Source organism: Lonchura striata, chromosome 1 (assembly GCF_046129695.1).
Source record: "Lonchura striata isolate bLonStr1 chromosome 1, bLonStr1.mat, whole genome shotgun sequence".
Lineage (NCBI taxonomy): Eukaryota > Metazoa > Chordata > Aves > Passeriformes > Estrildidae > Lonchura > Lonchura striata.
The window spans coordinates 60,791,605-60,804,755 of NC_134603.1; the positions used below are offsets into that span (position 1 = coordinate 60,791,605).

A 13,151-nucleotide genomic window follows, 5' to 3' on the forward strand; every position below is an offset into this window, starting at 1 on the left:
CTTCAGAAAAATCCTAGATGATTTTCATTGTCAGCAGCTAGCACTAATAAAATTGTTTTTCCTGCAGGCTAGTGTGTTAGGAAATTAATTTTATCTAATTATATGAATTGCACTGTCACTTTTCACGTTGTAATTAAAACACATTTTGTCAGGTTTTAAGCTGCTCAAGAAACAATCAGTTTACTATTTTTACTGTGTTGCATTTTCGCAGAGAACAGTTCAGAAAAATGCAAAATATGTTTGTCTGGCAAATAAAAACTGCCCAGTGGACAAGAGACGTCGTAACAGATGCCAATACTGCCGGTTCCAGAAGTGTCTCAGTGTCGGCATGGTTAAAGAAGGTAAGGACTCTGGCTATTTATGATCCCAGAAAACTAAAATATCATATGTTTTATGAATCCATGTCTCTCTGTGTGTGTATGTCAGCATGGATGTCACTACAATAAATTTGACAGTGATGAGATTCATAACTTACCCCAAAATATGTGCATTTATGTAGTAATGTATTGATTTTGTGCTTTTCACCCCTATTATCATATTTAGACCATAGACCCCAGAGTTCAAGAACAGCAAGGTCACAAGAGGATAATTTGACAGTGGCCAAAATGTCTCCTTTATTAACTTTGAACATTGCTCGATAATGCTGCTGGCTTCCCCTTGTTATCTCACTGGGGGCTGCACTGGATTGTGTGCATTTTGACGTAGGATCTCGTTTCATTCCCATAAGCTGATTGTAAATTTGCAATTAATTTAAATGGAAACAGGATCAACTCATTAGTCCCAATTCTGCAAATATTTAAGCATGTGAGTAATATTGTGTGAGCAGTCCCATTGCAAATACTGACATGGATAATATAGCCTATATAGTGTGGCCATATTTTTTCAAATGCTTCAAGAAAGCTAAAATTACTTTGAATTAATGCCTCTGTCATTTAAAAGGGACACTGCTAGTAGAAACACTAGAATCTGTGTTTCATATTCCACTTGTTTTCAGCAGTGGGGTGTCACGGGCACACTAACATGCTGCAAACAAAGCATGGACAAAAGGAACACAACTGGGCTCTCACTAAGCAGCTACATTGCTGCTTACGATCGTAGGTCTGACACAGTTCTGGTGCCATTTGTGTTCCTTTGCAATCAAAGGCATCAAGAGCACGTGCTGAAACTAAAGAACACTCTTATTTTTGCTGGTCTGGCCACCGTAAGGAAAGAAAGCAGGGTGTTCATTCTGATCCATCATTTGCTGGTACCTTCACAACTGATTCCCTTGGGATTTTTTTCACCTAGTTGTCCGTACCGACAGCCTGAAAGGGAGAAGAGGTCGGCTGCCTTCCAAACCAAAGAGCCCCTTACAGCAAGAACCCTCTCAGCCCTCCCCGCCCTCTCCTCCCATCAGCATGATGAATGCCCTCGTTCGAGCTTTAACCGACTCCACGCCCAGGGAGCTGGACTATTCAAGAGTATGTCTCACTTTTCTTTCCCTGTTTGCTTTCCGCACAGAAATGATTTGCGAGCTGCGTTTCCCCTTACCAGCTGGTTTGCCGAAATGAAATTAAGTGTGAAATTTGGATGAGGGTAGAAATGGGTCCAGCCAGACGTTGTCTTTTTGTGATAGGTGCGCAATGAGAGGAAAGGAAGTGCAGTAGGCATTAGTGTTAGTAACTATTCATTGTGAGGATCTCAATCATAAAATAATCTAATAATCTGCAGTAGATTCAGTGGCTGAGTTAAAGCAAAGATGCATGGATAAAGAGAGCATTCTTCTTGCAAAAAGACTGTGCTGAAGCACGATCAATTATGATGTCATTGATTAAGCAGGAGCAGTACTTGTATGTCCAATATCTTAACTTCCATTTTCTGAAGGCTAAAATTTAATAGCACTTCCCTAATATTCATATAGAAGGGTTGCAGAGTGTGACACTGAATGGAAAAGACCATTCCTGTTGAAATCAATAGGAATTTTGCCATTATTTAAATGGGAACAGGGTATGCTTTGGATACTCCAGCATAAATATTCCTTCAGTAAAACTCACATTTTTAAAACAAGCCTTTTAAAATTAAAATTCTGAAAAGTCATCAAAGCTTTACCAAAGATTCTATATTTTTGTAACCTTATGATTTAATGTAGTATAGTCACAATTTAAATATTCATGGAATATTCTGAAAGCTGAAAAAAAATGTTCAGGAGTTATTAAAATGCAGCATTGAAATGGCTTGTTAAATACAATTTTTAGGCACGTTGATATAGGATAAGAAAAAAACTACAGCTATGGAAAAACAAGATCAAATTCTTCCCCCTTAAAGAAATATGATTGTATTTGAGACTGTTAAAAATAGCAGCTGTACTCAGAGAATAACTCCATTGGCCATTTATCACTTGTTGCTAAAGTAATATTTAATCCTAAAGCATATTTACTGCAATTATATAAAAATTACATTATGCTATTTTAGACTATACTTATATATGTATATATATATTTTTAGCAATTTAATACATGCTGTAACATATTTTCTTCAAACTAATCTGGAAGTATTAAATCATATTATTTTTCAAGTCATTATCAAGAATCTAGCTGTTCAGTGTCTGACAACTTACTATGAGGAGAATGTATTAGCCATATCTACATGTACCTTAACTTACTCAGAATGTCTGAGAGATCATTTTGCAAATATCAAGGTGTGTGACGAGCTGTGCTCTTTGATAGAAATCTTCTGGGTTCCACAGAATTGCAGGAGTCGAGAGGCCATGGGTTGTATTTCTTTATCGATATAAAGTTCTTTTGCATTTATAGAAAACTGAACAAAAATTATGTACTTTTATGTGACTTTTTTCTGTCCTACAGTAATTCTTTATCTTTTAATGAAAACAGCACACAAATTTAATTGTTGAACAATTGTTGGATGTTACAGGGAGGATATGATTGACAGTAAATTAATTTAGTCTCGGTAGCTAAAAGATTAAGTATGATTATCTGTTAGAACCTATTAATATCTACGTTTTTCTTTGCACTAAAATATATAATAGTCTGTTATGCCCAGTGGTACTGAAATAACAAAAATATTCTATAAGAAATTAGTAGATTCTTATGTTTTCCATAGACCCTTATACTTACTTTTAAAAGTTAAGGGAGATCAAAAAACAAATGCTGTGTAAAGAGCAAAAGTAACTGAATTTAATGAATTTAATGAAACATGCCGTAAACACACTGCAATGCTAAAATATTCCTATGAAGAATAATCCTGTAGCTGTAAACTGTAACTTATGGTACATTCAGCTAGGCTGTGATCCTGCTGAGCACCACAAATGGGCAGATCTGGAAACCTGGCTTTGGAGTCAGCCCTGACACTGCTGCAGATATGACCTTAATGTTTAGCACGGTCTTTGTGTTTACAAGCTGTAATATCTTGACTGTCTTAAAACGACTGATAAAAGTTTCGGAGAAAAGCGTGTATCCCTTCCTTTCAGAAAACCCTGTAGACACACACACACATGAACAACCCAGGAAGAAAACAAAACCAAAAATAAATTACATAAGCTACAAACTTTACACCAAAACATTGGAAACAATTCTGTTCAGAACATGGCTGCTTTTCATCTAGCACTGGTTTTAACTTACCAGTCCACAGCAGTGGTATATTTAGGTACTTGGTTTCAAAAGGCAATTGCCAAGGGCCCTACTCTGGTCTCACACCTGTTTACTGGTACAATTCCCTGAGTTTACGCTTTTAAGGAAGTGAGATGAGAAACAGACCCTTGCCATTCTTATTCATGCAGAGTAGGCACCAATGTAAATAGAAATGTTGCCTTTTCAGAGGGGGAGTGCAGCTTTTAGGCAATATTCCCCCCTTTCCTGGGCCACAAAATTAGGCACATATCATGGCTTTTGGAAAAATGAGTGTAGGCTTTCGTCTGTGCAGAGAAGTTATTGTTAGGCTTTTGCAGCTGTAGCCGTGGATGAAGGACTGATGAAAGCAGGCAAAGGGCAGAGCTAAGTTGTGCTATTGGGCTTCCCAACCTCAGGCTTTCCAAATCTCTTCAGATATAACATAAAAGTTAATGTTTCTTGCTACACATGCAACCCCCTCCTTAAGCAACAGTCATATTTCATTTAATTCCCAAAGGCGCTCCAAGGAATGGAAGGGGGCAGAGCTTTGTATTTTGTCTTTCTCCTGGTTTGCCTCCAGTTTGCATAGGGCAGGTTTAGAAATGCAGATCAGAGGGAGCCCTTTCGTCCTGTGGCCTCCTGACCAAGGGCAGGATTGCCAGCTGTCTTGGTCACAAGTTAGGTCAAATATCACTTCTTCTCCATGAAATGAACATGATAAAACCTCACAATTGTCTGCATGAAACATAAAAATACATATTGTTTATGTTACTTGTATGCTCCTAAGTCTGTTACAAGTAAATAATATTTTATTTTAAGAACTCTTTGTAAGTGCTAATACTTTATAGTGAGCAGTGATGTATTGCAGCAGCTGAAAATTATACAATTCCGTGTAATCTTTTACTTTTCTTCTAAAATTGCCCTCGTGGGATAGACTTTGCTAAAATATACACGTTATAATTTTTTTAGATGCATTTAATTTGATGCAGTGCCCAGCGTGGGGTATACCACACTGTACATTCACAGTTACATGACATAATGCAGCATTCAGCTTCATTAGAAAATGTGAAAGCTTTGCCTTACTTTTGCCAAAGGAATGTTTTATAAATATTGGGAAAAAATTAACACCTGGCATAATTACTGAGTTGTGATGAGTTGTATTTAGAATGAACCCATTCAGAATGAGTAGTACCTTTTTTCTTTTCCTTTTGTTTTCCTTCTTCTTTACTGCTCAAAGGATCAAGAATATATCTTGGCTTAGCAGTACCTGTTGTGAGGCAGGAGTTTCCATCAGCCTGTTTTCGTTTCCTTGTGTAGTAAGAAAGAGGCATAGGTCAGCCCGTGTGTGTAGCAAAACACATCTCCCAGAGCCAAAATGCACACTTGTTGTGGCTTGCTCTGCATGGTCACTTCTAGAAGGTCCAGAACATGTGTGGTCTCTGAAAAAGTAAATTGTCTTTTTCTACCCATTAATTACCTGGGTGCATCTTGCTGCAGTTCAGTGCCAGGGGTAGTTGATTCTTGCTGCTTGAGCATCCTTAGCTGCTCCATTCAAGCGGGGGTCTGAACACATGAATATGATGCAGCATACAGATTTTTCTACTGCTGCTCCCTATCTTCTTTGTATTGTGGCCTCTACCTGTCTCAATGTCATAGGATCCTTTGGAGCAGCTGAGGCAAAATTTATCTCTGCATGAACTTTATAAGAAGGATTGCACCTGTTTCACTAGCTGATTAGGGATGTGATCTGGAACTCACTGTGAGAAACTCATGCAGTTAGTGTTGGGTAAGCAGAACAGAATCACTAAGGGCTAGTACCAGGACCCAGACACAGACAGAGGTATCTAGGGTTGCTGTAGTTCTCCCATCAGTCAGCAACTCTGACAATTGTGTACTTTATCCCTTACCTACCAATAGCAACCAGCTCCAGCCAGGAGAGGCAGAGTACAGGACAGCTACCTGAGAAGTTCTGCTTACTGCCCCATCTCTCCATGCTGCACAGAGGTGACTTCTGGGTGGCAGTTAGCAACTTAGGTGATACCTGCAGCCCATGGTTGTAATATTGTCCTCCCAGGCTGCCAGACCACTGTTACTGATGGGAAAAGAGTTTTTCCCTGCTTCCACTCTGGCTTGGAAAGTTGTTAAGAGTGGCCTTTGGGCTGATGGACTCAAGCCTAAGTGCATGTGGGAAGCTGTTCCCAAAGGGTATGCAGGCTTCTTTTAGCTGTGGAGACTACCTCAGCCTTTCTGTGTCTGAACCTGTAAGAGAGAGTGGATATGAAGTCTCTCCCAGAAATAACCCAGCAGATGTCTGATGATGAGGATGTTACTACAATAAATGCCACATTATTCAGTACCTGCTCAAAAAAAACAGCAGCACTTTCCAAGCACAGAATTGGACTAAGCCACAAAAGCCCCTGTTTTTATATTCTGCCAAGAGAGAGAGAGCAGTGTCAAAGGAGTGACAGGGATCCACTGGTGATGAAGTAGGAGATAGTGGGGAGGGAGCTGTCAGAGGGTCACAGGGAAGCTGAGCAAGCTGAGACTGTCAAATGGTTGCCTGGAAGAGTTATGGCCACATAAGCAGGATAATAGGTTCTGCTGAACCTCAAATGCTTCAATTTGAAGGATAAGAGGTGATATGGGGCAGCTGGTTTACTTTGAACCAATTCTGTATTCAAATGAAGCAATGCTGCATGTGTCAGATAAAGTGTGATTTATCTTATGTGTCTCTATCACTGTCAGATAAAATGCACTTTGTGAGGTTTTGGAAGAAATCTGCATTTCTGACACACTGAGACAAATTCATCAATGGGAAAAGTGTTTCATTGTAGTAAGCCAAATAATGTTCCTCTTCTAGTGTGATGCAAATTAGCCTACCCACCAACCTTCTATTTCTGTTTACTAATAGCATATAGGTACTTGTAAAATGTGATATTATATATTAGTTATAAATTTGAAATTACTTCTATACATATGGAAATATTTTTGTAATACCTATCTGAATAGCAAAATGCCTGTAGGTAACTAAATAAGTAGGTAGATGTAGACCTACTTTTTATGTCTTTATAAATAATACCAGCTTTGCCACAGAAGGAAATGTTGTCGGGCAAATAATGCTGTATGTTTCACAGAATGCCCTTAAATGCATATAACTTTGCTTTCTGTGGCTTTCATTTTAGTACTGTTCCACTGATCAGGCTGCTGCAGGCACAGATGCAGAACATGTACAACAGTTCTATAATCTTCTGACTGCCTCCATTGACATAACTAGAGGCTGGGCAGAAAAAATCCCAGGATTTACTGACCTCCCAAAAGAAGATCAGACATTACTCATAGAATCAGCTTTTTTGGAGCTGTTTGTACTAAGACTCTCCATCAGGTAACTATTTATTTAATTTTCTCTTAAGATGATGTGAAAAATCACCCATCTGAATATTTTTAAGGAATAAATATGGCACTGTCTTTGAACATTGTCATTTGTACCAAGAAAAAGGCACCAAAAAAAAATCAGCAATGTTTGCACACAAAGGATATGGTGTTTAATTTGTTTTACACTGTGGGAAAAATCAAGAAGGTGATTTAAAAAGAGATCATGGATGTCACCAATGTGCTTCTTTTATTTGATCTGTCCCATTTTTCTCCTACATAGTAATCAAAATTGATCCTCAGGTACTATTTGAGCAAGTCTGCTCCTTACTCATAAGTATGAAATATAGAAATGCACTCCAAGTATGAAAGTTTTTTCTTTTCCCTTTGTAATCTGTTTTTGAAAGGGATGAGGAAGATTTAAAATCTTGTTTGGATTGGTTTTCTTATTAATACCAAGTCACTTAATAGAGTGAGATGCTTTGTCAGTCTAGTACTAGCTAAGACACTACCAAATCCACTTTCAGGAACTGGCAAAATTGCAGACTGGTGATTTCAGTTATGCCCATGTTTATTTAAGTTGAAAATGACCTTTTAATGTGTTTTTTAGCAAAAATATTAGTAATAGAGAGGGAAAAAGATGAGAGCTTGGCTGTAATTTCTCTCTTGCACACAGGTTTTCATATAAAAGAGTTTATGCAGTTATGTGCATTGTCCTGCATTACTGTGTGTGTTCTCCATTATTTTCTCCCTGCCAATTTTTACAATCTGAAAAATGCAGATGATACTAAGTAAATGCTGAGAGCTGCAGAACCTATCTCTTTTTATTAGTTTTGTATGTCAAAATGCACTCAGTATTCCTTTGGTTCAAACATACAGTATTTAATGCAAAATGTCTTCTCTGTTTATGCCTTTGGGCAGGACTAAAATCTTAACTAATTAGACAGTCTACACCACATGCTGCAGCTAACCTCAGGCTTATAACTCTACCAAGTAAGAAATCACAGAAGCTTGTTTGTTGTACTTTGGCCCCAAGGGAGAAACATATTGTCAAACGTGAATGCCCACATATGTCTCGGGATAATATGCCTTGGATTTTAAATGACAGATGCCTCAATACTGGTTATGCATTTTTCTGTAAAGTAGAAGATGCATTTATAATTTTTTCAATTGTTTTTATTTGAGGTCTGATACTGCTGAGGATAAGTTTGTATTCTGCAATGGACTCGTGCTTCATAGACTTCAGTGCCTTCGTGGATTTGGGGAGTGGCTCGACTCTATTAAAGACTTTTCCTTAAACTTAAAGAGCCTTAACCTTGATATCCCAGCCTTAGCAAGTCTATCAGCTCTAACTATGATTACAGGTAAGTGTTCTTTGTTAACAGAAAGCTTAAGACTCTAGTGCTTTGCTTTATTGTAGATTCAAACAATTTCAGTTAATTTAGCTATATTGAGGGTGAAGTAATTATGAGTTTTAAGCACTAGCATGACCATATTGAAATTGTGGATTAGCATTAGGCTGTCAGACACCCCTCTTAAAATGTAATCTAACTATTTATTTGCAGCTTCATTGTTTTCTTGGAGTCATCTCTAAAAAGCAAACTGCTTCGTAGCTCCTACAAAAATATTCAAGATACTTGCTGAAGTCCCATAAAAAAAAATCTTAACAAAATTACCAGAGCTAGGTCTTCAGTGTAGGAATAGTAATATCAAGACAGCTTGAGACCTAGAAGCTGTACAGCTAGCATAGCTCATCTCTCAGCAAAATGGCTAGACCAGAAAGAGTGCTCCATGAGGGCAGGCACGCTGCATTTGGTAGCCAGGCTAGCCTAGATATTCCATGTACTGCTTTTCTGAGAGAGGAAAATCAGCAAATTATGAGAAAAAAGTCACATTCTGCAGTTGTACAAAAGCTTTTGGGTGTGCATGTGACTGTATGACCCTTTCTGCTTGCTGGGCTGAACAGCAGGAAACTAATGTCAGAATCTTCCAAATCTGTCCAGTAAGTACAAAATAGGGGAAGATAACCTTTTAAGGTGTAATTTTTGCATTCCTGAAACAATACAGCCCAGGATACCTTGGGCATCTTGCAATAGAAGAGTCACGGCTGATGCAGCAGAAGGAGTTGGGAGAAAGCGTGTCTGACAACCACATAGCAGAATTTGGAGCAGGAGTCATCTCCTCAAAGAGCCTCACACTCATATCAGAAAAACTGATAACAGTTTAACAGTGCAACCGTGTCATCAGTGTGAGACAGGGCATCAGTGTGCCCTGAGCTGGATCTTCCCAGGGATGCGTATAAGCTCCACTGGGATAGATATTGATTTCCTTCTGTATTTCAGGCATGCACTATGCAGGCAGTGGCCCCAGCAACACCAGCTGTAGTCTTCATTTTACCTGGGATGAGAGTGATGTCAGGGCAACCCTGAGATAAAATGACAGATAAAATAAAATTGGCCAATTCTTGCTAGCATTTGTGGGGCCAAGATTTTGTGTTCAGAGTTTGCACAGTACGCTGCCTTCCTGCATTTTGGTGAAGGGTTATTGTATGTATGTAGCTCTTTGTTTCTTAAGTATTTTCAGGGTTTTTTTTTTAATTTCTGTTAATTTCTTCTGCAGTTGGAAAGGGTACTTTAAGATCCAGGCTCTGGTTTCTTTGATAAAACATTTAAGATCAGAATAACTAAGTGGAGCTGCTTTACTCTGTAAAAAAAAATCATCAAAATGAGTGGCATGTTAAAGTCAGAAAGAACTTTACAAATTTATTTTTTTTCTACTGCATATATACATGCACTAGCATATGTTCACACCTACTTACATATATGTACTATAAACACCTACATATATGTGTATGTGTGTGTATACTTATATACATACATAATGTATTTATGTATGTATATGCATTTATATAACTAAATCAAGGGCAGGTGCTGTCCCTCTCTATATTTATATCCAGGCATATGTACTTATATATATATACATACATATAGCACACATCTGAGTGATTTAGATTACTTACTATATATGAGATATGTCTTTTTTTTAGGTAGCCATAGGTAGTATGTTCTTGCTTATCCTCCTGGAGGCTGAGAGTCTGCAGGATGATGAACAGGATTCCCAGAAAGTTATGTGAATGTAGCAAAAGCAAATGTATAGGAGGAAAACTTACTGCCCTTACAAAACCATTTTCTGTTTTAACATGGTAATTTGTTCAGTTAAGCACTGCTTGTTTGCCCTTTACATAAGGAGACAGTGTTGTCCAGTGGCTGGCTCAGTTCACCTTAGGATAATTAGAAATAGGTTTTAATTGCATACATCCCACATTTCTTCCTTTCCTTGATCACAGCACTTACAGGAGTTTGCTATATTGTGCTTGTCTTCTCAAAGTTTCTAAATGAATGGAAGCAGTTGTTGCCTTTAAAAGGAGACAATTTCTGTTCAATTTCTGTTCAGAAGCTTTAAGATTTTTCTCTGTTTGTCAAGCTTCTCTTGATTTTTTTTCTCCTGTGTGAGATGGTATTTAAAATTAATGTTGTTTTCTGCTTATTCTTTTATTTCGTGAGGCTGGTATATCTCTGCTGATTTTGTCTAAGGACAGCATGTATTTTCATGTGATCTAAATTAGACCAAAGCTGTAGTGACTTATATTCACAGGTTTCAGATATCCAAGGGCAGTTAGCTAACTCAGGGACTCAGCCAGAAATTTGGTCACCTGAAAACGGATAGCATTGTATAATGATGAACAATATTAAAAATAAAACATGTAAGAGGAAATCAGGTGATTCTAGCTAGTGTATTGGAATTTTTTATTCAGGAAAACATTGAGATTTAGCTCAGATGTGCATCCCACAAGAAATGGCTTCTTGTCTCCTCCCTTCAGTTTGAGTATGACAAGCCATGTGATGGTTTTCAGCTAGTCAGACCAAAAGAGAAAAAATAATATAGAGAAAACTTGCAAAGATAAAACCTGAAGAATCTGAAATGTTGAAAAATTTTAAACATTGTTCTGAGGCTTGGCTTAGATTTAGATGGGTGGTTTAGGTGCCCTTCTTTATCTCTGGGGAAGACATCCTTTTCTTCTGTAATGGATTGTTGAAAGCAATGGGTAGTTGGCAAACTCTGCTTCAAGCCCTTTCTGTGAGTCAGACCAAGGAAGAGCAACCTTTCCCAGAACATAGGATATCCAACTATTGAGTACCACTGTCTTTTGTCTTAAGGCAACTTGATATATTTCACAGGCCACAGAATGGCTGTTGTGTCTGATGATTTGTGGACAAGCTGGTGGTCAGAGGGACACCCAAGGCCCTATCTCTGGTCTGATTCCAACAGGAAGGGAATCTGACCATGGTTCTCCCTTGTTCCAGGTGGATATCTATTTCATTGATATCTGCTTCAAAATAAGGAGTGAGAAAACTTTCTAGTTGTTTGCCTTTAGAAACAACACTGCAAAACCAGAATGCTGCCTTGAACAAAATTTTCTTGATTATCACATTAATAGCTGATGGCTATTTGATGGCTTGATGGCTTAATCAAATGAAACAAACAAAAAACCCAGAAAACAAAAAAACCAAGTAAACAAAAAATCAACTCCAAGATAACAGTCCTGTGATCTGTAATAGTCATAGCCTGTTTTAATACTGTGCAGCAATTTAGGTAGCATTAAATTCAAGAATTTTCTTTCCAGATAAAATTCCTTCTGAGAATAATGACCTGTTAATTCTTCTTGATTTAATGAGTGCTGTCCCAAGCCCAAACAAAGATGTGCACTTAGAAAGCAAACCTTCTTAAATACTACCAATCTTTGGCAATTTTGCTGAGGGAGAAGAGTAAGAGGAGTCACTACTCTCTTTCTGCCTGTGTTCTTCAAGAGTGACAGGGACAACTAATATATGTCTCCCAGTGAAGGAAGAGGGAATAAATGTAAAATTCAGTGCTGGAGACTAAAAGATGTTCCACTGGTCCCAGTGTCTTAAGATATACTGAAGGCTGTTCCTTCAGTTTGGGATGTCAGATTGTCTCCCCAGTAACAGCTCCAGTAGTTCCAGTGACCTTCAATTAGCCCTGCTGACTTGTTTGGAGCTGCAAAGCTCCATGTTCTCTCCCAACCACAGCTGCAGATGACAGCACAGGATGCATATAGGCATGTAGGGTCATTCTTCTCTTTTCAGTGTAGTTCTCTACATTGCTTGCTTTGGGTAAAACTGATTTTTGTACAATATTTTGTATTATATAATCCATTAGAAAGTCCATATATTTTTTGCTTTTTCTATCTCTTTTATATGTCCTGGATATCTGTGGTATGTTGCCTAGAAGGAAAAGCATTATGTCAGATTACTGATGAATTTTCCCGTCCTCTCAGATAAGACATCCGCTTAAAAGAGCACCCAGAATGAAGGAATTTGCATCTTTACTGTGGGGGCTTGCAAACAGTTAACTTAGAACTCTGTCATGCCAAAGCACATCTTTTTACTGTAAGGTGCTCCTTTAGGATCTTCCTCTCTCTGTCTCTCTTCTCTTTTTTAACTTCCTTTAGTTGGTTTAGAAAGGCTGGACACAACTTCCTCCGCAGCATATGAGTGTTGCTCTAAGCATCACCCAGAAGAAAGTAAGTGGGAAACAACACATGACGCTCACCTTACATGCCTATGAAAGTAGAAAAATTATCTCTCATGTTCTCCTTTGGATTACTTATTCTGTTGGTATGTAGCATCTAGTGAGCTAACGAAGGGCACCAACATGGAAAGGAAATGCTGGTCATCTTGGATCAAGTTCTGTTGTTAATTCCACACAGAGGATTTCTATGAGTTTAGAGTGTTCATGGATCGCAAGCGTTCCTGCACAGTCACTCCATGATGGACTAGGCAGTGTTGAGGATGCAGCTTTGCAGAGTAGACTAGATACTAACTCAGCCTGTGCTTTAAAATGCTTCCTAAACTTCCCAAATGACCATTTGTTAGTTTTTTTTCAATCAGAGTGTAAATAGAAAGACTGAGAATCCAGTACAGATCATCTGAAGGGCACATTCTAATTCAGCCTCAAATTTTTGTCTGCTCTAGAACTGCTAGAGTTTTCTCTTTCTCATTCTTCTTGTTGATTATGTTTTCCTCTCTGCCCCTTCCGTTCTCTATCCACATCAAACCATTATTATTTTGCCCACTTGACACTCTCAGTGGGATG

At 38.2% G+C, this 13,151-nt stretch overlaps 1 protein-coding gene across 3 annotated transcripts in view; it reads left to right on the top strand.

Annotated features, from left to right (window-relative positions):
• NR4A3 (nuclear receptor subfamily 4 group A member 3) overlaps nucleotides 1-13,151 on the top strand; it is a 31,508-nt gene that overhangs the window by 8,611 nt on the left and 9,746 nt on the right. For 2 of the 3 annotated variants that reach the window (XM_021528679.2, XM_021528678.2), the window contains 4 exons: nucleotides 212-341; nucleotides 1,288-1,460; nucleotides 6,788-6,987; nucleotides 8,160-8,338. In XM_021528679.2, coding sequence (XP_021384354.1) covers nucleotides 212-341; nucleotides 1,288-1,460; nucleotides 6,788-6,987; nucleotides 8,160-8,338 — 682 coding nt within the window. Of the gene's footprint in view, nucleotides 1-211; nucleotides 342-1,287; nucleotides 1,519-6,787; nucleotides 6,988-8,159; nucleotides 8,339-13,151 lie in introns of all 3 variants that reach the window. The other variant, XM_077784698.1, reaches the window with a different exon arrangement.